The sequence below is a fragment of the Peromyscus eremicus genome, chromosome 15 (genome assembly GCF_949786415.1).
Source record: "Peromyscus eremicus chromosome 15, PerEre_H2_v1, whole genome shotgun sequence".
Taxonomy (NCBI): domain Eukaryota; kingdom Metazoa; phylum Chordata; class Mammalia; order Rodentia; family Cricetidae; genus Peromyscus; species Peromyscus eremicus.
Genome location: NC_081431.1, coordinates 12,293,886 through 12,315,564, shown reverse-complemented (window position 1 = coordinate 12,315,564; position 21,679 = coordinate 12,293,886). Strand labels below are relative to the sequence as shown.

The 21,679-nt window shown below is 42.1% G+C and overlaps 2 protein-coding genes across 7 annotated transcripts in view; one reads left to right on the top strand and one right to left on the bottom strand.

Moving 5' to 3' along the window:
- Positions 1–17,037, top strand: part of Aida (axin interactor, dorsalization associated) — a 35,115-nt gene extending 18,078 nt beyond the window's left edge. The window contains exons 5-11 of one of the 2 annotated variants that reach the window (XR_009383355.1): positions 2,121–2,184; positions 2,429–2,532; positions 6,546–6,668; positions 10,260–10,382; positions 13,918–14,035; positions 14,114–14,404; positions 15,965–17,037. Coding sequence is in view for 1 of the 2 variants with exons in the window: in XM_059281177.1 (XP_059137160.1) it covers positions 2,121–2,184; positions 2,429–2,532; positions 6,546–6,668; positions 10,260–10,382; positions 13,918–14,035; positions 14,114–14,210 (629 nt within the window). In the remaining variant the exon portion in view is untranslated. Of the gene's footprint in view, positions 1–2,120; positions 2,185–2,428; positions 2,533–6,545; positions 6,669–10,259; positions 10,383–13,917; positions 14,036–14,113 lie in introns of both variants that reach the window. The other variant, XM_059281177.1, reaches the window with a different exon arrangement.
- A 1,447-nt stretch (positions 17,038–18,484) lies between these two features.
- The window catches only part of Mia3 (MIA SH3 domain ER export factor 3), a 43,927-nt gene continuing 40,732 nt past the window's right edge, over positions 18,485–21,679 (bottom strand). For all 5 annotated transcript variants that reach the window (XM_059281161.1, XM_059281162.1, XM_059281163.1 and 2 more), the window contains 2 exons: positions 20,122–20,278; positions 18,485–19,299 (listed from right to left, as the gene is read on the bottom strand). In XM_059281161.1, the coding sequence (XP_059137144.1) occupies positions 18,986–19,299; positions 20,122–20,278 (471 nt within the window). In that variant the 3' untranslated portion in view covers positions 18,485–18,985. The remainder of the gene's footprint in view (positions 19,300–20,121; positions 20,279–21,679) is intronic.

The following is a 21,679-nucleotide window of genomic DNA, read 5'->3' as shown; positions in this document are numbered from 1 at the left end:
TCCCACATAACAGTGCAGGTTTCTACTTACTCTCTTTTTAAGCATTCATGCCTAAAAACAAAGAAAAAAGAAAAAGAAAGACATTTATAAAGTCCAGATACTTGAAGCTGAATGTGACTGTGTTCAACACTTTAAAACTTCCCCTGCATTCTCATTAGTTTTCTTTAATTTTAGTTCCCCAGTAGTCTGTGAAGGAGGTGGCATTCCCGTTTTAGGATTGGGAAAACTGAGTAATGTACATTACTTTAGCATAGTTATATGCATTTGTCATTGGAATTGTAGGGCTGACATTTTATTTAAACCTACTTTGGTCTTCTGATACTTTTCTTGCTTGTCAACTTTCTATTATCTGAAGAAGTCCAACCCAAACTGGATGTGGTGAGACATTCCTGTTAAGAGGCTGAGGTGGGAGGATTGCCATAAGTTACATAGTGAATTCTAGGCCTGGTTGGGATATAGAGTGAAACTCTGTCTCAAAAAAAGGCAAGCCCCCACAAAAGCTCTACTTCCTTCTCTGAGCCTTTCTTGCCCCTGCTTCTCCAATACTGGAAAGTTCCAACTCTGGAGTGGCTGTGGGTGATGCCTCTCTCCTGTGTCACAGCTCCCGTGTCTTCTGACAAAAGGTCAGTTTTAAATACTGACTGACCCTGTGGACTCCAGCTACTCCACTGTCTCTCTGTTCATTTACACAGCTTTCTGTGTGTCTGTCCTAACAGTAGCCACATTTGCACATTAGCTTGTCTACTTGTTGGCATCCGTGATCTGCTTTTCTTGTGTTTGGTCCATGGTCCCAGTGGGAGTTTTGGATAAGTGTATACCTCAAACCTCCCACAGCCAGTACAGGTGTTTGAAGACTTCCCTTGAGGATAAGCTCTGTTATGTGTAGATCTGCAGAATGTTAATGTATGTAATAGGATTTTATCAGAAGAGGGGCATCAGAAGAATTAGCTTTCAGCTGCAAACCCTTCCAGTTGGATGCTGTTGAGGGACAGCTTCTCAAAAGACAGTAAAGCAGGATGTGTTGCTCTTCTACTTCCTCTGTGATGCCGTTGTTTAGCTTCTCACATTTGTGTATTATCTGGTCTATTAGTTGACATGTTTGTTGTCTGTTTTTCTTGAGTTTGGTTTAAGAACCATTTAGTTCTTGGTCATCATAGTATATCCTAAGAGTCAAAAACATTGTGGTCACTAAGTACACAGTTACTGAGACAAAGGAAGATGGTGGGAGGGTGAAGGCAAGAGCTAGAGAGAGAGAGAGTACAAACCAGAGAGATCTATGGCTGAGCACACATGTGAGAGACTGGATATAAAATTGACAGTCACTGGAACATGACATGCAATTGCAACCTGTGCCCTCTGGATACCCTCTTGGGAGGATATTTGCTGTGTACCAATATGCCCTGCCTCTTTCAGCTCTAACCTATAGGACTTGGAAGTTAAAGGCTGAGTGTATTGAGCACTAAGTTACAGGAGCCTTTTGTGTTGCCCATTTCATGCTATGGATTCACTTTCGTGTAATTTGCAGCTTGTTACCGGGACCTATAAGGCTGGAAGTGAAACACTAAATTATATACTTAGAGTACTCCGGCAGACAGAGCAGCATTACAGAGTATCTTTCTCTAAGCTTACGTGCCCAAAGGAAGCTGTGGGAGTAACCACAGCTAGGACACAGGTACCATGTCGTCTGGAGACTTCTCTTGAGGATACACTGTACTGTGTCCAGATCTATTAGTATATAGACATAAGCAGTAAATTTCATCATAAAAGGAGTATGAGGTGAGTAACTGCGAACACAAAGCATATCAGTTTGGTGACATCCAGGAGAAAACTCAAGACAGAATAAGATATGCTCCTGGATCTCTCTAATTGTCACCTTCAATGTCAGCCCTTCAGTACAGGGAGGACCCTGTGTCTCACCCAGGACCTTGTACACAATAGGAAAAGTTTTGGGGGCCTAATTTTCTCAGACCTTCTACAAACAAGTTCAGTGGCTCTGAAATGATAATCTGAAAATTTAAAAATATATTTAATGTGCATGGTAAAATTTACTGAAAATTAGCTCACTGAGCTATAATTTCGTTTTTATAGAATAATTCATGTTTCTTTGTCTTTTATTGCAGTCCTGAAGAATATTCTTACATATAATAAGGAATTCCCATTTGATGTTCAGCCTATCCCATTAAGGTAAATAAGTATTCATATTCATCTTCTCTTACTGTCTTCTTTATACCTGTTTTACAGATACATCTGTTGTCTGTTGTTTTATCCACTTTGGTATCTTTGATATGGTTGATATCAACATTGACAATAATATTTCAACCTCTTATAGTACTAAACATCCTGTGGAACAGCTGTGAGGCTTTGTTGGTGTATTAAATATTCTAGCTCATTGTTTAGTTTTTTTTTTTTCCCTCTCTCTTCCATGTAGACGGATTTTAGCCCCTGGTGAAGAAGAGAATTTGGAGTTTGAAGAAGATGAAGAAGGTGGTGCTGGGGCAGGACCTCCTGATTCTTTCTCTGCTAGAGTTCCTGGTAGGCATCCTTACACAGCACATGCACTGCTTTATCCAGCAGGACCTTTGGAACTTGTGGTAGTGTTTGCTAGTGGAGAGGAAAACCTCTCCCGAGCCCTTGCCAACTGTAAGCAGAGTTCCATGGCTGGGCCACTGTCAGTGGTTATCTAAACACAGTTTGAAAGGATCCTCTGTGGTAGTGGTCCTCAGAACACATGCTCAGTGATTCACCGAGACTCATGGCTATAAGGTACTGCAAGAGAACACAGGAGCAAAGTTAGCCGAAGGAAGAGGCATATGGGCCGAATCAGGCCAGTGGGTGCGGGTTCCAGAGCCTTTCCCTGTGCTTCCAGCCACATGGGCAGTATTTAATTCCTACTGTAACAAATTGGGGCAGCATTGTGAAAGGTGAAGTGTCTACTTAGAGACTCAGCACACATGGCTGCTGCTGGTAACTGATCACAGAGCCATTTTCTACCTACTATAGACCAAAAATATAGGTTTCAGAAGGAAAGAGTGTTCAGCACAAGCTGTACTGTTCACACAAACAGTTCGGGTGTTGTAAGATGAACAGAGCAGATGGAAATCTTCATCAGATCCAAGATCCCACATGCCAGCCACAGGCCAAGCTGTCCTGAGTCTGTAGTATCAGCCTGTCTCTGTGTTACATCATCAGTCTTTAACCAAACTGTGGTTGGGAGAAGTAGGCCCAGGTGGGCAGACCCTTATCATTACCGTCATCTAAGTGGAATGAAGGGTATAGAGTGAGCCTTTTCTATTTGTGGAAGAGCTTGGATGAGGCGCTTCCCTCCCTGTGAATATAAATAACTTCAGGGAAATTATACATAGTAGCCGTTACTGCTGACAGCCCTGCTTGGGCACAAAACATCATTTCTGGTCTGTTTTGCTTCTGAAAACACATGCTTATTTTTATTTCTATTTTTTTAAATTTTATTAAATTTACTCATTTTTTAAAAATTTCATGTGTGAGTCTTTTGCCTACATGTATGTATGTGCACCACATGCATGCCTGGTGCCTGTTCTACCACTGGCCACTACCATTGTTAAGTACAATTTTCTATAGGCTTTTTTAAAAGCACAGACTGAAGAAAGGGATTGAGAAATTTGACTATGTTAGCATGAAGTTTCTCCTAGAAGACATCATTACAGAGCGGAGTCATCTGAACAGCCTGAGCTGTGGTCTGTGTGTTAGACAGCAGCAGTGCTGGCTGTATCTGGGAGAACGATTAGAGGTGTGATAGGGTGTGGAAGCATCATGGATGCCCCAGCATGCTGGTTTATATCCTTCATGCTCTGGTGCTGCTGACATAGCTGTGTCCATATTGTGAAATTCAGCAAGCTGCATTTCAAATTTGGGCATTCTAAATGTATATTTTATGTTTTAGTGCAGTGTTTTTTAAAAGAAAACCACTGTTAAGCTGTTGATAAGACATGCAACCAGAGCTTTTTCTAATGTGTTAGAGATCTCCTACAACTTAATAAGGAAAGAACATTTCAATAGAAATGTGGGCAAAATAATTGAGCACCCCCTTCAGAAAGGAGAAAATCCAAATGCATGATCTAATAGAAAGCTGTGATTCCCTATTAGCTGTCAGAGACCATACAAGTGATGGCAAGGTCAATGCCTCGCCACACCTAAATTGATTCAAGTTTCATCTGAGAAACAAAGTGCCTGAGGATTTCAACAGCACTAATATGGCTGCACTGTTGGCAGGAACAGAACTGGAACATTCACTGTAGGAGCTGATGATGTAATTAGCACAGACCATGTGACTTAATAATTCCTGTTTCAGAGAAGTTTGTACCAGAATATGTTCACCAGTGTGTGTGTATAGTAGTATTAAAAAAAATAAAAAATTGATCAACTCAGCTGACCGTGAACAGAAGATTAGTGCATTAATTTCATTATTTATCTAATTTTATATAGATATAATTTATCTAAATTTTATATAGTTGCATGAACCTTTTTGCAAAAGAACATAACTAAATCTTAGGAAAGTACTCCCATCTCTTTCCTAAGATTTCTTACCTTTCTGAAGTTTGTCTGAGTTCAGTGAGACCCACTCATCTGTAGGTGCTGCCTGTGTCTGTAACCAGACAGTCCAAGACCATGCAGACAGTCTTAGGAATTTTTGTGTGTATGTTCAGAATTACTCCTATCCCATTAAGTTTTGTTAACGAAACACTGCAGTGAAGGCCATCTCTCACTCTTCATTTTCTGTGTTGTCTTGGTATTTAAACTAGGGAGTAAGGGTAGGAGCTGGGTGTGGTGTTTTGTGCCTATCATCTAGCACATGGGGACTTGAGTATGAGGTCAGCCTGGGCTATAAGATGAGACCCTGTCCCCCAAAACAAACACCAAACTCACAAAAAAAATGTTAACACATTTCAAAACTTGTTTTTAATATCATTATTATAATATTCATGTAAAATTTACCTACTATTTGGTGATTCTTGATTTATAGAGAATCTATCTAGAATTTATAAGTTTTTGATTTATAAAGTGGTGACATCCGTGACCACCTTCCAGTTTACAACATTTCCATCGCCCTTCACCCTGTTTCCTCAACACCTGTTCACTGTCAGTCAGATGTTCATTTTGGAAGGTACTGAGTCATGTTCTCCAGAGTCTTCATTATTGAAAGTAGGATAGTACATTGCTGAACAGAAAGGAAAGATACCAGCCGAATTCCTACATAAGTATTGTGTTCTGTATGTGGTTTAACTTACTGCACACACACTGGATTAAAACGGACCATTTTCTTGAGGGTTGGGATGCTGCTCTCTTTTGGGTGGGCTTTTAGTTTTGTGTTTTTGGAGGGAGGGGTCTGTGTGTAGTATATGTGTGCCTGTTGCATGCACCTAAGTTGTGATTACATGTGTCCATGCACACAGATTTGGAGGCCAGAGCAGACTGTGGCGTGTATTCAGCTGCAGCAGCCTCTGCTTTATGCCTGGAGACAGGCTCTGAACTGGAATCTCAGCATCTGGGATTGGGCCTCCTCTGCCCTTCTCCCCTGTGCAGTCATGTGCAGCTGTTTACCCAGGTGCTGGGTGTTCAAATTCAGCTTGCAGAGAAAGCACACTACCCACTGAGCCAGGTGTCCAGCCCAGCCTCTAATTTTAAAAATTTAATTGGTGAATGGAAATGTTTCAAACATTCAAATTGCTCTTACAGTTTGATGTTGCCATTCCCTCTAGCACTGACTTCTAAGAATACATCATGCAGAACAGGATGAGGAATAGAGTAGGAAATTAGGCTTTAATAATCTAATAATTGAATCTATGAATACTAAACTGTAAATTAGTAACTGAAGGATTTTCTGGTCTACTCTCAAACTTCTTAAGCTTCAGAATAACAAAATACTTAAAAATTTTCTGTCCTTTTTCTACAAGTTCATATTGAGATATAAGGTACATCTTTATAAGTGCAATGAATATATGTATTATGTGGACATGCTATATTATCGATTTCATGGTAGCTTAGAATTGGGCTTCCTTGAATAACATGAATTTTTAACATGCTTGCCTTAATAATTCTGCTTTTATGGTGTCTGGAGTATGGAGTGCAGATTTTTTTTTTTTTTTTTTTTTTTTTTGGTTTTTCAAGACAGGGTTTCTCTGTGTAGCTTTGCGCCTTTCCTGGAACTCGCTTTGGAGACCAGACTGGCCTTGAACTCACAGAGATCCGCCTGCCTCTGCCTCCCGAGTGCTGGGATTATAGGCGTGCGCCACCACCGCCCAGCATTGGAGTGCAGATTTATCTTGGATATAATTAAATATATATTCACAGAGAATAACACCAAGATAGGTGTGGTAACACTTGCCAATAATCTCCATACTCAGGAACCTAAGGACATCCTAAAAAACAAAAAAGGAATAATACAGCGTTTGAGAGTACTAGAAAGCAAAATGCACTGCCTGCCTGGTTGCTAAGTTACAGGAAGCCTGTGTCTTTTCACTCTGGAATTGTTGCTGGCCTAAGTTTTCTTGTGGTTTCTCTGTTGCCAGGCACTTTATTGCCCCGGTTGCCGTCCGAACCAGGGATGACGTTACTCACTATCAGAATTGAGAGAATTGGTCTGAAAGATGCGGGGCAGTGCATCGATCCCTACATTACAGTCAGCGTGAAGGGTGAGGAGCTCTGGGGGTGGCTTCCCTTCTGCAGATGTCATACTGCTTTCCACTTGGAACATTTGTTCTTAGAGCAGTGGCTCTCATGTCTGTAGCAGCTCATTGTAATTCGTTCTATAATGATAGGAAGTCCCTGGAATTGGTCTTAACTCCTTCAGAGAACACTTCTGATAGATTTAATAAACATTTTTAATGTATAGCTTAGACTCACTTTGCTTTTGAGCTTGTCTTTGTTTCTTTTTATATTTCATACTCCAGACCCATCTAGGGAGCTGTCTAGCCATGCACAGTCCCCTTAGCAGCAGAGACAGTGTCCAGGACACAGAATAGAAAATAGCCCTCCCCTTCCACAGGGATGTAGTTGAATAGCCCTCTGATTCCTACAGCAGATTTCTGTAAGGTGGGTGCTGTAGCTCGAGTTTTCCTGCCTGGCCCACAGTCAGGGCAAATCTCTTTCACCTGCCAGTCCCACAGCCTCTCAGACCCGACCAAGTAAACACAGAGACTTATGTTGCTTTCAAACTGTATGGCCATGGCAGGCTTCTTGCTAACTGTTCTTATAGCTTAAATTAATCCATTTCCTTTAATCTATACCTTGCCACATGGCTCGTGGCTTACCGGCATCTTCACAAGCTGTTTGTCATCGTGGCGGCTGGCAGTGTCTCTCTGACTCAGCCTTCCACTTCCCAGGTTTATTCTCCTCCTTGCCCCGCCTATACTTCCTGCCTAGCCAACGGCCAATCAGTGTTTTATTGATTAATCAGCAACACATTTGCCATACATCCCACAGCACTTCCCCCCTTTTTTTTTTTTTTTTTCAAAAAGGAAGGTTTTAACCTTAACAAAGTAAAATTACATATAATTTGGGAATTTGGGCGTAGCTTCTCTTACTACTTCCTGCTGGAAGGGGGCGCTGTATCTTATGGGGAAACAAAGAAAATTTTAGAATTATGGAATAGTCCATGAGGCTGTATCGTCTAAGCCAGATGCCTTCAAACCATTCTGGATGTTGGATCTGGGCCATGGTGTCATTGGAGACCTTCAGGGGGTCTTGGCTGGTCAAACCTGATGTATCTTAATCTGGAACAATTCCATAGCCTTTGGCTTTCTGTGGGAACAAAAGCAGAGACTCCTTTCCAAAGTAACATATCTTTATATCCAAATTTTGAAGTCAAGGTACCTTTAAAATATACATTTTGGCATAACTCAACAGCTTTTACAATCAAATGTTTTTCTGCAGTTAAAAATCCCAAAGACAACACAATCCAGATTCTCTGTGTAATATCCATTTTTACGTGGCTTATTTTTTTATACTACCTTTACTGTCTCTTTAATGACTTTATTTTTTAAAACTATGTATTTGTTTCTATAACTCTATATATCACCTTTTTTGTCTCTTTCAAGCCTACGTATCTTTTACACACATTGTAAACTATTACATCTGAATCTGTCTTATTGTGAATCTCTTGCCTTAAACTGCAGCAGCTGTGGCTGCTGGCTCCGCCCACCTCAGCTTCCCAACATGGCTACGTTTACCGCCAGCTCTGGGAGCTATCGTGGGTCTATGCTTTTATCCAAGCAGCGTGTAGCCCTAAAACCTCTTTTTTTGTTTTGTACCTGCAAAGGCTAAATCCACCACGCAGCTTAATGTGCCACTTGCAGAGACCTGATTCCCGCCATACTGCAGGTTGAGCACGCACGCCAGGAACCCACCAGTAGCTGAAACCAGCAGCTGCCGCTCATTTGAGAGAGACAATTAGGAAGCTGTTTTTAGCTCCGTTTTAGAATCTTTTTTCTCAGTTTTTAGGTGGAAACTCTTGCCACCACGTTGGACGCCATTTGTTGCTAGAGTTTTCTGGGTGCTGCAATGGAGGGTGGAAATAAAGACCAGGAAAGTCCATATGTCCAGACTCTGAGAGCCATTGCAGGACCAGAAAGAAAGTTGTCAGAGTTAGAAAGTGTGATTATTCCTGTCCCTAACAGAGTCCACATGGTTGAATTCTTTTGTTTTTGCCATACCTAGTATACAGGACTTTCTTTTCAAAGCACTTAGTCTTTAAAAGTAATTATTCGGTGTCAGGCATAATGAAGCATGCCTGTGATCCCAGTTTCTAGGCAGCTGAGACAGGAGAATCACTTGAGCCCACTTTTGGGGGACATACAACGAGACCCTGTTTAAAAAATTAATAAGAACAGTTATTATTGAATCAGTAAGGATAAAGTCATTATTATCTAGAAATAACTCCACAGTTAATACAAGTGGTTAACATTAAGCTGCAGTTTGAAGCTAACCAAAGAACCAGATGTGGACTGAAAGAAAATGGAGGCAACTTGCATCACTTGTAGAAATAAACTCACAGCCATAGGTTCATTAGTAACAATTAAACTAAAAAGGAATTTAGCCACAGAGAAAACTTTAATAAGCATAGACCAAGAATGACAGCACTAGTGAGACAGCACTAGTGAGGGTAATACTTTAAAGCAGTGGTTCTCAGCCTTCATAATGCTGCTGCCCTGTAATACAGTTTCTCATGCTCTGCTGACCCCAACCATAACATTTCACTGCTGCTTCATAACTGTAGTTTGCTACCATTATGAATCATAATGTAAATATCTGATATGAAGGATATCTGATATGTGACCCCTATGAAATGGTTGTTTGACACCCCTGAAGGGGTCAAAATCCACATTTTGAGAACCACTGCTTTAAGAGATAGACAGCAATCAAGTGTGCAAAGTATTTGCACTCTCTGCATTGTGTGATAGACCATTTGCAAAATGATATAACTCATTCAGGAAGGTACTTGGTAAAAAATGAAATACTGAATGATATGTGGTAGGTGTTAAGTTACCTTTGCATGTTTGTTGAACTGAAACAGGATTTTGTATAAATGTCTTTAAGAACTTCAATAATCAGATGTACCAAATTACTGTAGATTCCTAAGACATGTTTGTTGAATAATAAATATATAAACACTTATTTGTCAAATAAACCTAATGAAGAATTTGATTAAGTGGGGTTCCTGGATCCAGGAAATTAAAGCCCTACCCAGTAAATTAGCATACCATCTGGTTGTGGTAAATCAGTTGTGTTTTAGGAGTGTAGGTTCTACTTATAAACTTCTTAACTGGTGAAAGGGATTTCTTTGGCAGCTCCCATGCCCATCTGACTTGAGTACAGAAGAGGAGTTCTGACTTAATTCTAGATTTAGAGCTTTTCCATCCATGCCCTTGGTCAGTGTTGCAAAATAGGGGCTGAGGGTCCCATTGTAGCAAGCTGTATTCAGTCCAGATTCTCACTACACATAAGCGTGGCCTGTGTCCTCAAGAAACAGGAACTTCTTTCCCCTCTTAAAGATCAAATTTGACCTCTTGCAAACTTACTTCCCCCCCCCCCCCCCTGTGGTCTGCCACCTCTCACTTCAACTGCCTCCACACACCCGTGGACAGCAGCAGTTCCAAAGCCCCTGTTCATACAGGGAGGCATCCCTGTGAGTCCTGAAACCCCTCCCCCATCCCACTTCTGCAGGAAATGTGGCCTTGGTAGTCTTAAATGTGATTGCCTCTAAGTGGAAACTTGTTTCTTTCTAGATTTGAATGGCATAGATTTAACTCCTGTACAAGATACTCCTGTGGCTTCAAGAAAAGAAGATACATATGTTCATTTTAATGTGGACATTGAGCTCCAGAAACATGTTGAAAAATTAACCAAAGGTTTGTGACCATAATCTTTGTTTTCCTATGGACAGCACTCATTTGGGAGGGTGTGCACAGTGGTCCCATCATAGTCCACATCTGGCAGAAGTCAGTGTCACCTGGTTAGTTGATCTGAAAAAATCCAAATGGTATTGTTTTTTATTTTTATTTTTTTTTTTTTATTTTTTTAAGATTTATTTATTTATTATGTATACAGCATGTATGCCTGCAGGCCAGAAAAGGGCATCAGATCATGTTACAGATGGTTGTGAGCCACCATGTGGTTGCTGGGAATTGAACTCAGGACCTCTGGAAGAGCAGTCAGTGCTCTTAACCTCTGAGCCGTCTCTCCAGCCCCCCCGGTATTGTTTTTTAAATGTTGAAATTAGGTGGTGTTTTATCTGGTTGTATAATGACACTAGAATATAATGTTCTTTAATAGTAAAATTTTAGGCCTGGGAGATGGCTCAGTGAGAGGACCCACTGCATGAGTGCACCCATGTAAAAGCCAGGCATGCATGCAGCTTGCCAGTGCTAGGAGCTAAAGACAGATGTGGTTCGCTGCTCAGCCAGGCTAGCTCCAGGTTCAGTAAGAAACCCTATCTCAAAAAGTGATGTGGGAAATGGATTAAGGAAGTTTTTCTTTTTCTGATGAGTAGGGAAGCTGGAAACTCCTGATGGTGCTCTAATCCCTTCCTTCCACTTGGATCCACTGAGTAGAAAAGTACCAGAACTTGTGGTTTGTTGGAGGGAAGGTGGGAAGAAAGAGAGCCACCTTTAGCACAGTGACGTTGCAGTGCTGGCCTAGCCCCGGTCTTAGCAGTAATACTCGCAGTTGCCGTTTGCCCACCCGCTGTTGGTGTTCTCTACAGAGAAGCCTTCAGAGTCCATGCTCTCTTGAGGCCTGGCTGCAGTTGGCGATGTCAAGCTTTGTAGGAAGTGCGTGTGAAGTGAGTGCCTTTAGAAACAGTCCGGCAGCCCCTGTAGTGCTGCTGCTGTTCTTCTGAAACCCGGGACTGTGGCAGAGGCAGCCCCAGAACCCTGGTAGATGAGCCGTGGTGCAGCCTCAGCGGTGTGTTTTTTAAAGTCCTCCAGGTCATTCTGGTAGACTCCAGAACGTGAAATTCCCTGGGTGAGAAGGGTGTGTATCAGAGGGTGCTGGGTACATAAGGAAGAGATTGCAACACCAGGCGTGCCTTCTCCCCATTGCCTTGCGACCTGCTTGTGAGGTGAAGGAAGACAGTGGTGTCCTTGGCTAACAACCTTCCTTGCTGTGCTTTGCTCTTTCCTGATGGCTGATGAGTCGTTGAGCTATTCAGGACTCCACTGTTCCTTTTCTCCAGTTTTGAACTTAATACTCGTCACAGTAGTTCCAAGTGATGCTAATGCTAATGCACTTTCACCTTCATAAGCCTTTCAGTTAGTCATCTTAGGCTATCCTAATTTTATGTTTGTAACAAATGTGTGGAGACAGAACTCTGCATACCAACACCGCGGTAAACATTGTTTTCTGATAATGCAGAGGAGTAAGAACAGTGGTGACGATTGGGCTTAGGTTTCCAAGCATAGCTTGTTAATGTTTCTGGCCTCAACAGAGTCATGATGAGATGGTGAGACAATTAGATGTAGGAATGAGAAGAGACACGACACCTGTGTGGATCTAGTAGGGTCCTATGCTCAGGAAAACTGGTCCCCAGTAGCCCACCTATCGGGATGCTTTTATGTGAGAAAGTACAGGCTAAGTGTGCCTGTTTTTCTCTCTCTCTCCTCCCTCTCCCTCTCCCTCTCCCTCTCCCTCTCCCTCTCCCTCTCCCCCTCCCCCCCTCTTCCCCTCTCCCCCTCTTCCCCTCTCCCCCTCTCCCTCCTGTCTTGAGTGACTAGGCATTTTTGCTTGATTTGTGAGATGCTCTGTTTGCACTCAAGTGCCAGGGCTGTTCACGTATTTCAGAACGTTGTTAAACTTCATCTTTTCACTAAAGTAGATGTCTGTTATAGTCTTGAAAGACAGGATCCAGTACCACCCCGGTTAAAGCAGAATTAAGTAGCAACTGATTGAATCAGGCAGCAGCTTCCGTTGGTTTCCACACCTTTTTTAGAAATCAGTTTTGGGCTGCACTGGTAATTTATATCCTTAATCTCGTTTTTTCCCTTCAGGATACAGAGCTTATCTGTTGGTCTTTGGAGATTATAACTATGTAACTTCCTCATAAATGAGTATTGTTGCCTTTATACCCTTTCTTCCATGGCACATGTTGATGTAGACGTCAGCAGTGGCAGGGTAAAGTACATGGCTTTGGACTCTAAAGCAGATATTAGGTGACATGTGTTGTGTGGATTGGGGGGTTTGTACGTGGCTTGTGTTGTGTGGATTTGGGGGTGTGTTTCAGGAGGAAGCAAAGCCAGTCCAGCTTGAACATTTTAAAGAGGAACTTTCACTGCCAGTCTGCCTAGTACATGTGCACTTATTATCTCTGTGGACTGCGCTCCTCTTCTGGAATTTGTGTTTAAAATTTTTCCAGTGTGTGGTTGTGTTAGTTTGGGTTTCTATTGCTGTGATGAAACACCATGACCAAAAAGCAAGTTGGGGAGGAAAGTGTTTATTTGGTTTTCACTTCCAAATCTCTGTTCGTAATCAAAAAAAGACAGGGCAGGAACCTGGAGGCAGGAGCTAGTGCAGAGACCATGGAAGGGTGCTGTTTACTGGCTCACTCACCATTGCTTGCTCAGTCTGCTTTCTTATAGAACCCAGGACCACCAGCCCAGAGATGATACCAACTACAATGGGCTGGGCCCTCCCCATCAATCACTAATTAAGAAAATGCCTTTAAAAAAATAAAGAAAAGAAAAAAGAAAATGCCTTACAGTCCTGCCTACAGCCCAATCTTTTGGAGGCATTTTCTTAATTGAGATTCTCTCCTCTCACATGACTTTAGCTTATGTCAAGTTGACATAAAACTATCCAGCACAATGGTGTACATGACTATGTGTGTGTGGGTTCACATGTGTGCAGGTGCACCAACATGTGTGTACACATGTATGTTGAAGCCCAAGGCTGACAATAGGAGTATTCTTCAATTACTCTTTCTTATTCATTGAGACATGTTTCTCAATTGAACTCAGAGCTCATTGATAAAGCTAGTCTAGCTAACCAACTTGCTTCAGGAATTTTGGCTCCTCCCTCCAAGCTCTGGAATTGCAGGCAGGCCACCACAGCCACCTGTCATTTACATGGGTTCTGGGGAATCTGGATTCCAGTCCTCACACTTGCATAACAAGTGCTTTAACCACTGAGCCATCTTGGCCCTATTCCATGCTCTTTAGTGATGGATATTCTTCAGCCAGTCTTGCTCAGGACATTGTAGAATTAGCTGATGAGAGAAATGGTAGACTTTGGGGTTGGTACTCAAGCAACCAACAGTCATACCTCATCAGACTGTCAGGCTGCTTTGTGGATTATGCAAACCATTGCTTGTTCGTGTGCTTCCGGTGAGTCAAGAAAGCTAATTCACACAGAAGCTGCTGCCTGTGGTTCATGTGTCTTTCAATTTCCTAGGTGCGGCCATCTTCTTTGAATTCAAACATTACAAGCCTAAAAAGAGGTTTACCAGCACCAAGTGTTTTGCCTTCATGGAGATGGATGAAATTAAACCTGGGCCAATTGTAATAGAATTGTAAGTTTGGGCATGGCAAATGGAACGTGGGGGTCAATCAGAGTATTTTAAACAATAATCTTTCTGTTGTGGTTCCAGATACAAGAAACCCACTGACTTTAAAAGAAAAAAATTACAATTATTGACCAAGAAACCACTTTATCTTCATCTCCATCAGACTTTGCACAAGGAATGATCCTGATACAAATAACCGGAACTTGTGTGAATTTTACCACTCAGAAACCGTCATCGCTCTGTGTAGCATATCACTCTTCAACAGGCAGGAAATGAGCCCTACCCGTGCCATTTGGCCAGCAAGTCCATTACAGAGCCGGACCCCAGAACTCAAACGCTCAGCACATCACTGACCTATCACTCCTTTGGATACAGGTTTAGTGTAGATTTTGAAACATTTTTACTTTTCTATTCATTGTGCAATTAATTGTCTATTCCTCATTACCACTACTCCTGCCCTGCTTCCTGGACAGTACTGCGTGGTAGATGTGCTGAACTTCAGACAATGCAGCAATAAGAATGTGCGAGAGTTTACATTTCTGCTCACTTTTGCTCCAATATGCTCTTCTGGCTTGAATGTCACACTCTGGGTTGAGGTGGGTAGAATTGCTCTGAGAGGAATTGGACTAGTTACATTGCCTAGGAAAGTATCTGGAAGCTTATAGGTACTCCTTAGAAGTGGCCTAGCTGAATGCCATAGATCTCCTGCATGGAAAGTGTGCCCTGACCAGATGAGAAACCACATGGAATGTTCCCCGGATGACCAGATTGTTTTCCAGAAGTGAGCACTGTAGTCAGGTGGATTACCTGCTCTTCTCTGTCATACTGCTATTCTTCCTGGTAGATCCTAGGGTTAACGTTGGAACCATCTCAGAACAACTCCAGGTTTTTAAATGTGTTTACAATATCTTTGAAATGGCATCATTAGGAAGAGTTGAGTCAGATGTTACGATACTGAGGATAATTGCTGCTTTCCTGACAACCCATTGTGAGACCTTAAGACCGCATACCTCTCCTTAGTATGCAAAATCTGGAAAGATAGTTTATTTTTTTTAATATAGGTAGATAAAATCGCCATTTATTTCCTATTTAGATATACAATCATTCATTCCTTTTGAAAATATGCAGGTCATTAGTTTATTTTAAATTGACTATTTACTTTTGATGTAACGAGGCATAAATAAGACTTTCATAGCACATGATGAATAGTTGTTACACAGAACGTTAAGATTTGTGAGGGGCTTTCTGTGGGTTAGACATAGAACCCACATATTTTAATATTCACTTTTTAATGAATAGTGCATGAGGGGACTATACTCTCAGTCCTGGGCCTGTTTTTAAATAGTATAACCTCATCACACCATTCAATATATTTGCTTTTTCAAGTAATCTCAATGAAGATGTTTTAACCTTCCCCTTCAAGAGATCTAGTCTTGACTTTCAGCACCCACTAGGTCACTGTTTACTAGATGGATGTTAATAAAAATTGTATTCAGCCTAAAAAAATCCACAACCAAATTAATCTTGATTGGATTAATTCCAAATGCTGAAATAATTCCATCTACAGTAGCTCTAGGAGATGAAGAAAATGCCTTAAATTAACTCATTGTCTGACTCTTAAGCTTTGGGTTGTGGATCCCAAGACTGTAAGCTCCTCAAGGGGCAAGAGCCACATCTCTAGGTCATGTGAAGGTTCTAAGGTGCTTAGCAGTACTCTGGACTGGGGAGTACTCAATACCCTGGGCAGTACTCTGGACCTGGGGGGTACTCAATACCTGGGGAGTACTCTGTACCCTGGGCAGTACTCTGTACCCTGGGGAGTACTCAATACCTTCTGTCTGATGTTGCTGACTAGGCCTAAAAAATAATCCCTTAAAACCTACCATTATTAAAATGTAGCAAAGACTATACATTGTCCTTTCTCTTTTCTCACAGACCATAAGAGGAATAGCAAAGTGGCAATTTTCTGTGCTGCAGCACCGATCCTTCACAAAGTGTGTTTATGTGAACTACAGATGCCTGCCATCAGGGTCCAAGAGCTTTAGTGGAACATCATGTGATAAGCTGAGCTTTAATTCACACCTGAATGACAAGACTGCAGTTAACAGAGAGCATCCCACATTTCACAAGTGAAGTTTCTGTTGCAGTTGCTGAACAATAAATAGCCTTTGCTCTGGCAGAAATGCTTTCAGGCTGAGCTACTGCTCCTAGTGCAAGTTTTGGCTGCTCAGTCCAGAAACAGTTAGTTGGCTGGAGACAACTTCAGAAACAGGAACTTCTGAAAGGGAAAAGTGGTTCAACTGAGGTCTGTCGTCCTCTGTGCCATCTGTAGACTGACAGCTTGTTACGGGCTTTTGGAGCACAGGATGGTCAGTAGGACTGGGCTGAGGAAACAGTGGTAGACCAGCTCAGAACTGCCCAGCTTTGCAGTTTTTGTCTTCCTCGGGATGTTTATGATATACAGCAGGATAACCAAAGGGCTTTAGAAGAGAAACATCCTAGTTTTGAATTAAAACAAAAAAGGGGTGGGGGGTTACTTAGCTTTACTATGTCTTCTTAGCTGGTATAATCTTTATATGCCTTCTAAATTTAGGTAGCTGAGATAGTGGAGGCAGGAGGACATCAAGTCTGAGAAAGCCTGAACTGCATAGGTGAGACTCTATCTTTAAAAAGAAATTACATTAACTTCACTATTTTGTGTCTTGAGGAGCTTGACAGATAAATCCAAGAAGTTGTGTTTGCAATTCAGTCTTATTTTTATATGGTTAAAAAATAAAATAGGCTAGGGGCTTAAGAGCTGGTTCAGGGGTTAAGAGCACTGGCTGTTCTTGCAGAGAACCAGGGTTCAGTCCTGGCACCCACATGGTGGCTCACAACTGCCTGCAGCTCCAGTTATAGGGGATCTGGTACCCTCTTCTGGACCCATGGACACCAGACATACATGTGGTACACATACATACATGCAGCCAGAACACATGCATAGAATAAAAATTAATTTTTTAATGACATCCATTATCCTGTGTTGTTTTCTTATGATATAAAATCTTCTGTAATTCCAGATTGGGGCCAGGCATATTGAACTCTTCCTGGAGGCCTTCCAGGCTCGCTTGGAACGTCCTGCATTCAGAGAGCCTGTCTTTGTATAGTGTGTCTTCAACTGCTGATGATTTTATTTCACATTGAAGCTTTTGCTCATTTTTCATAATCCCCATGGATTTAACATCCCAACAATGACATGATATGTCCTAGGTGTCAATATCATGACTTCACAGGACTTTAGAGAATACAGTGTCACAGTAAGCAGTTGTCACCTTTTATAACTTTACGTATTATGGCTCTTACAGAATGTGCTGCTAAGGTTACTGTAAATAGTCTGAACCAGTTGTTTTAAAGGCAGTGTAAAATGGGCGCAAGACTTTACATACAACGCAATACCAGATTTCTAGACTTACCTGATTTATAAATAAAAGCACCAATATTTGGTTAATTTCTGAATAGTATTTTAAAGAATTGAACTAGGCAAGGTAACTCAAGCCTGAAATTCCAGCCTCTAAGGAGCTGAGACAGGAGGATCACTGAGCGTCTGAGGCCAGGCTGGGCTACAAAATGAGACCCTGTCTCAAAACAACCATGTAATTGAGTTCAGCCCATAGTTGTGGACTGAAAACATAGGTAAGTTTCCTAGTTTGCAATCATTCTTCCTCATGGCACCTTCCTGATTCTTTCTTGTCATATTCCTTAAAAATCAGCTTTAAGGTGATATGAGAGATAACAGAATATACATTTCTAAAAAGAAATGATCTTACAGTCATGGCACATGGTTTTTATCTTGTTATCTACCCTTAGTGCAAGAATGGTTTTAAAAGCAACAAAACATCAGGTCAAATAATTTTACATTTACATTTTCCCCATGTTTCAAGGGGTGTGAGTGTGTGTGTTTAGGTCAGAGGACAACTTGTGGGATTTGGTTTTCTTTGCTGTGTGGATCCAGGGAGCTGTCAGGTTTGACATTAAGTGTCTTTACCTGCTGAGCCATCTTGCTGGCCTAAATAATCTTTTTTTTTTCCCCTCAGTTTTTGAGACAGGCTCTATGTAACCCTGGCTATCCTGTAACTCAGAGATCTACCTGCCTCTGCCTCCCAGATGCTGGGATTAAAGGTGTGTGCTACCACATCCAGCCCCAGGTAATTCTTGTTACTAATGCAAACTTTTACTCAGAAAACTGTTCCCAAACAGGCAGTGAGCATCAAGGAGGTGCAGAAGCTAGGATGGGTGGGCTGCCAACTTGAGTAAGAGGAAGAATTCCCCTAGTGCTCACTGGTGACTTCAGAGGGAGACCTCAGCAGTGCCACATGGACTGTGCACACTCACCACTGCAGGTCCAGAAGCCCAGCTGTCAGGTTTCCCAAGAGATACACATGTCAAAGCAACCCAAAGAATCAGCAGACACTTGGAAAATATTAATAAACAAAGTTTATGAACTATTACTACAAAGAACTTTAGCAACAGGAGAGTTTATGATCCTTGAGTAAATGTTTTTTAGCGTAACAGTCCTTGAGAGACAGAGGGAGCTGTAAACACCTTGCTCTGTATCAGCTGGCACACACTAAACCAAGGCCATGGAAATACATGTTCTTAAAGCATTTCCACAGGAAATGTTCATATTTCATGATATTCTAAATCATTTAGCAATTACATATGCTACATGAACTAAACAGGTATTTTTTATTGCACATTTCAAAGTTGGAAGGACACTCTAGCTTAAGAGGTGATTTTTTTACCTAGAAGGGAAAATAGTATTTTTTGTTTGGCTCAAAAATGCACACTGCCAAGGCAGCTTAGTACTAAAAACAAACTTTGTGAAACAAACTTTCAGGTTGTGAAGCCAATGAAATCCTTTGCTGTAATGAATAATGCACTGTCCGCTTTCTCTCTGACTCATGACAGAGGTCAAAGTTAGGGGCTGGGTTTTGAAGCCTGTGAATGGTCCTGGACACTGCTTGGAGAGGCAGGTGGGACTTCCTCTCTTGGGCCGGAAGGCAGTGAGTCTCTTGCAGTAGGTGGTGGCATCGGGTAGTCCTGAGGACCATGAGTTGGAGGTGGTAATCTGGTACCAGGAATAAAGTACTCTCTTGGACCAAGTGAACCTCGAGGTCTAAATGGTATGTGTCCTGGTAAAAACTCCCGAGGGTCAACAGGCAGGTCCCGTTTCCCAGGCAGAACACCTGGTGCATATTCTCTTATGCCTAATGGTGGATGCATGCCTGGAACTAGAAAACATGAGTCATGTAAATACAAAGCAACATATTTAAATGAGCAATCATTCCAAGTATAGTAACATATTTATTAATTTCTCAGCCCTAGAAAGTCAAATATGGCACCCTTACTTTAAAATAAGGCAAATGAGAATTAGCACATTTAAATTAGTCTGTGGCCACTAAGCAAAGGACAGGTTTAAACACAGCTCTGCTTAATTTCAGGTTTTCTTTTCACTCTGCAATTCTGCATTTCAGAACAGCTCCATTCAGAATAACAGCCATGCCAAGAGGATAATGAAAATCACAGATTCACTCTGAAACGCACATTCCACTGCAACAAAGTTGGTAAAGGAAATGTTACTGCCTACCACTGTGTCAACTGAAAGTTCATGCAGCCAAAATACATTAAGGAGCTGGACTCAAATTGTCCTACATTGACTAGGTTGCAATTGTGTTCTCTGTAACACCTATCATCTATCTAGTCCCAGTGGGAAGGGACTGTTTAGCTTTCCTGTCTCTATTCTGTGACCTATAGGGTGTTACGGCATGTGTCACCCATCTTTTCCATACATAATGTGTAGCGAATGGTGTTCAAATGCACCTGCAGAGGGAACTTCACTGGCTTTCCTGAATGACCCCTTTCCTTCTCTAGCCATGCCCAACTCAGTTTAGGAAGATTAAATAATACCTATATGTGCTCAGAAGCTTGAGGGTAGGTTACAATGTACTTTCAGCTTTATCCTCAACTGGAAAGCTCTATGGTAGTAACTATGTTAGCAAAGAACAGGGAAGATGAGAATGTTTTACAAGTCAATACTGTTCAGATCATCATACCAAATGGTGGAGGAGGAGGAAGTGGCCGAGACCCAAAAGGCCCACATAGCTGAGGAGGTGGTCCATATCGAATGGGTGGTGGCATGGGGCCTCCCAAAGGGGCACCCAAGAGAGGTACCCCTGGAAACGGAGGGGGCCCTTTGGGAGCCATGTTAACCTGTAGAAAAGAAGCAGTTAAGAGTTTGGAAATGCTTTCACATGATAAAGTGCTGAGACTAGTAAGCTGGCACCTGTCCAAAGAACCATCAGCTTAACATCACCTCACCGTGGCACATTGCCAGTGACAACTCAGGTTAGCAGGATGCTACAAGCAGTGACTTGGGTTACTGCTCACTATCTGCACAGGAAAGGAAAAAGCCAGAGTACTATCGGCATTACAAGAAGTGACTGTGACACAGGCCATGCCATACACACTGTAATCTGTATCAAAAGAAGTACTCTGTATCTCCCATCACTATAATTCCACATGTGTGGTGATATATTATGTACCCTAATAAAGCTTGCCTGAGGATCAGAGAAGCAGAGTAAGCCACAGCCAACCTTACCTCACCAACTCCTCAGCTGATCCTGTTTCCATGAATCCTCAGACTGAAGCCTCTGAGTCCTCACCCAAAAGACCTCAGCCAATAAGAGCCTTTAGTTCCTGTCTCCTCATGCCTTATATACCTTTCTCTGCTCTGCCATATTACTTCCTGTGATTAAGGCGTGTGTGCCTCCCAAGCAAAGGCATGAGATCTCAAGTACTGGGATTAAAGGTGTGTGCCACCACTGCCTGGCTCTGTTTCTCTCTTAGACTGAGTCAATCTCATGTAGTCCAGGGTGGCTTTGAACTCACAGAGATCCAGACGGATCTCTGCCTCCCGAGTGCTAGGATTAAAGGTGTATGCCACCACTGCCTGGCCTCTGTTTTAATCGAGTGGCTTATTCTGTCTTCTGATCCTAAAGGCTCTTTTTGGGTGAGGACTCAGAGGCTTTCAGTCTGAGGATTTGTAGAAACAGGATCAGCTGAGGAGTTGGTGAGGTGAGGTTGGCTGTGGCTTACTCTGCTTCTCTGATCCTCAGGCATGCTTTATTAGGGTACATAATATATCACCACACACATGTACACATTAAGAATGCAGAGAACGAATGCAAATATGTTTTCTACACAAGCAGTAATAGCAACCATTCAGGGAAGCATCAGTGGGTAGACCTTTGCTATATTATCCAAATTCTTAGATCATTCAGTCTGTAAGTGACTATCCTGCTTTAAACATGAACAAGCAGAGGCACGAGGAATTGAGCTGTTTTGCTGGAGGTCATACTGCATGTAAAAGGGCAAGATGGAACTCAAATACCAGGCTCCACTCCAAGGCTGTGCTCCTCCTAACCCTCCATAATTTAAGTCTCTGAAGTCTGGAAAGGCCTCTGGGTCTCCCCTAGACTGGCCTTGGATAAAGACTTGTCAGGACATGCACATCCCTGGGACCCTGCACTGCACTTCACAGTATTTCCCAGCAGTTTTATGTTCGTGGTTAGGAAGACGGCACTCTAGTAGTGACCTTCCCTGGCTGGTAAC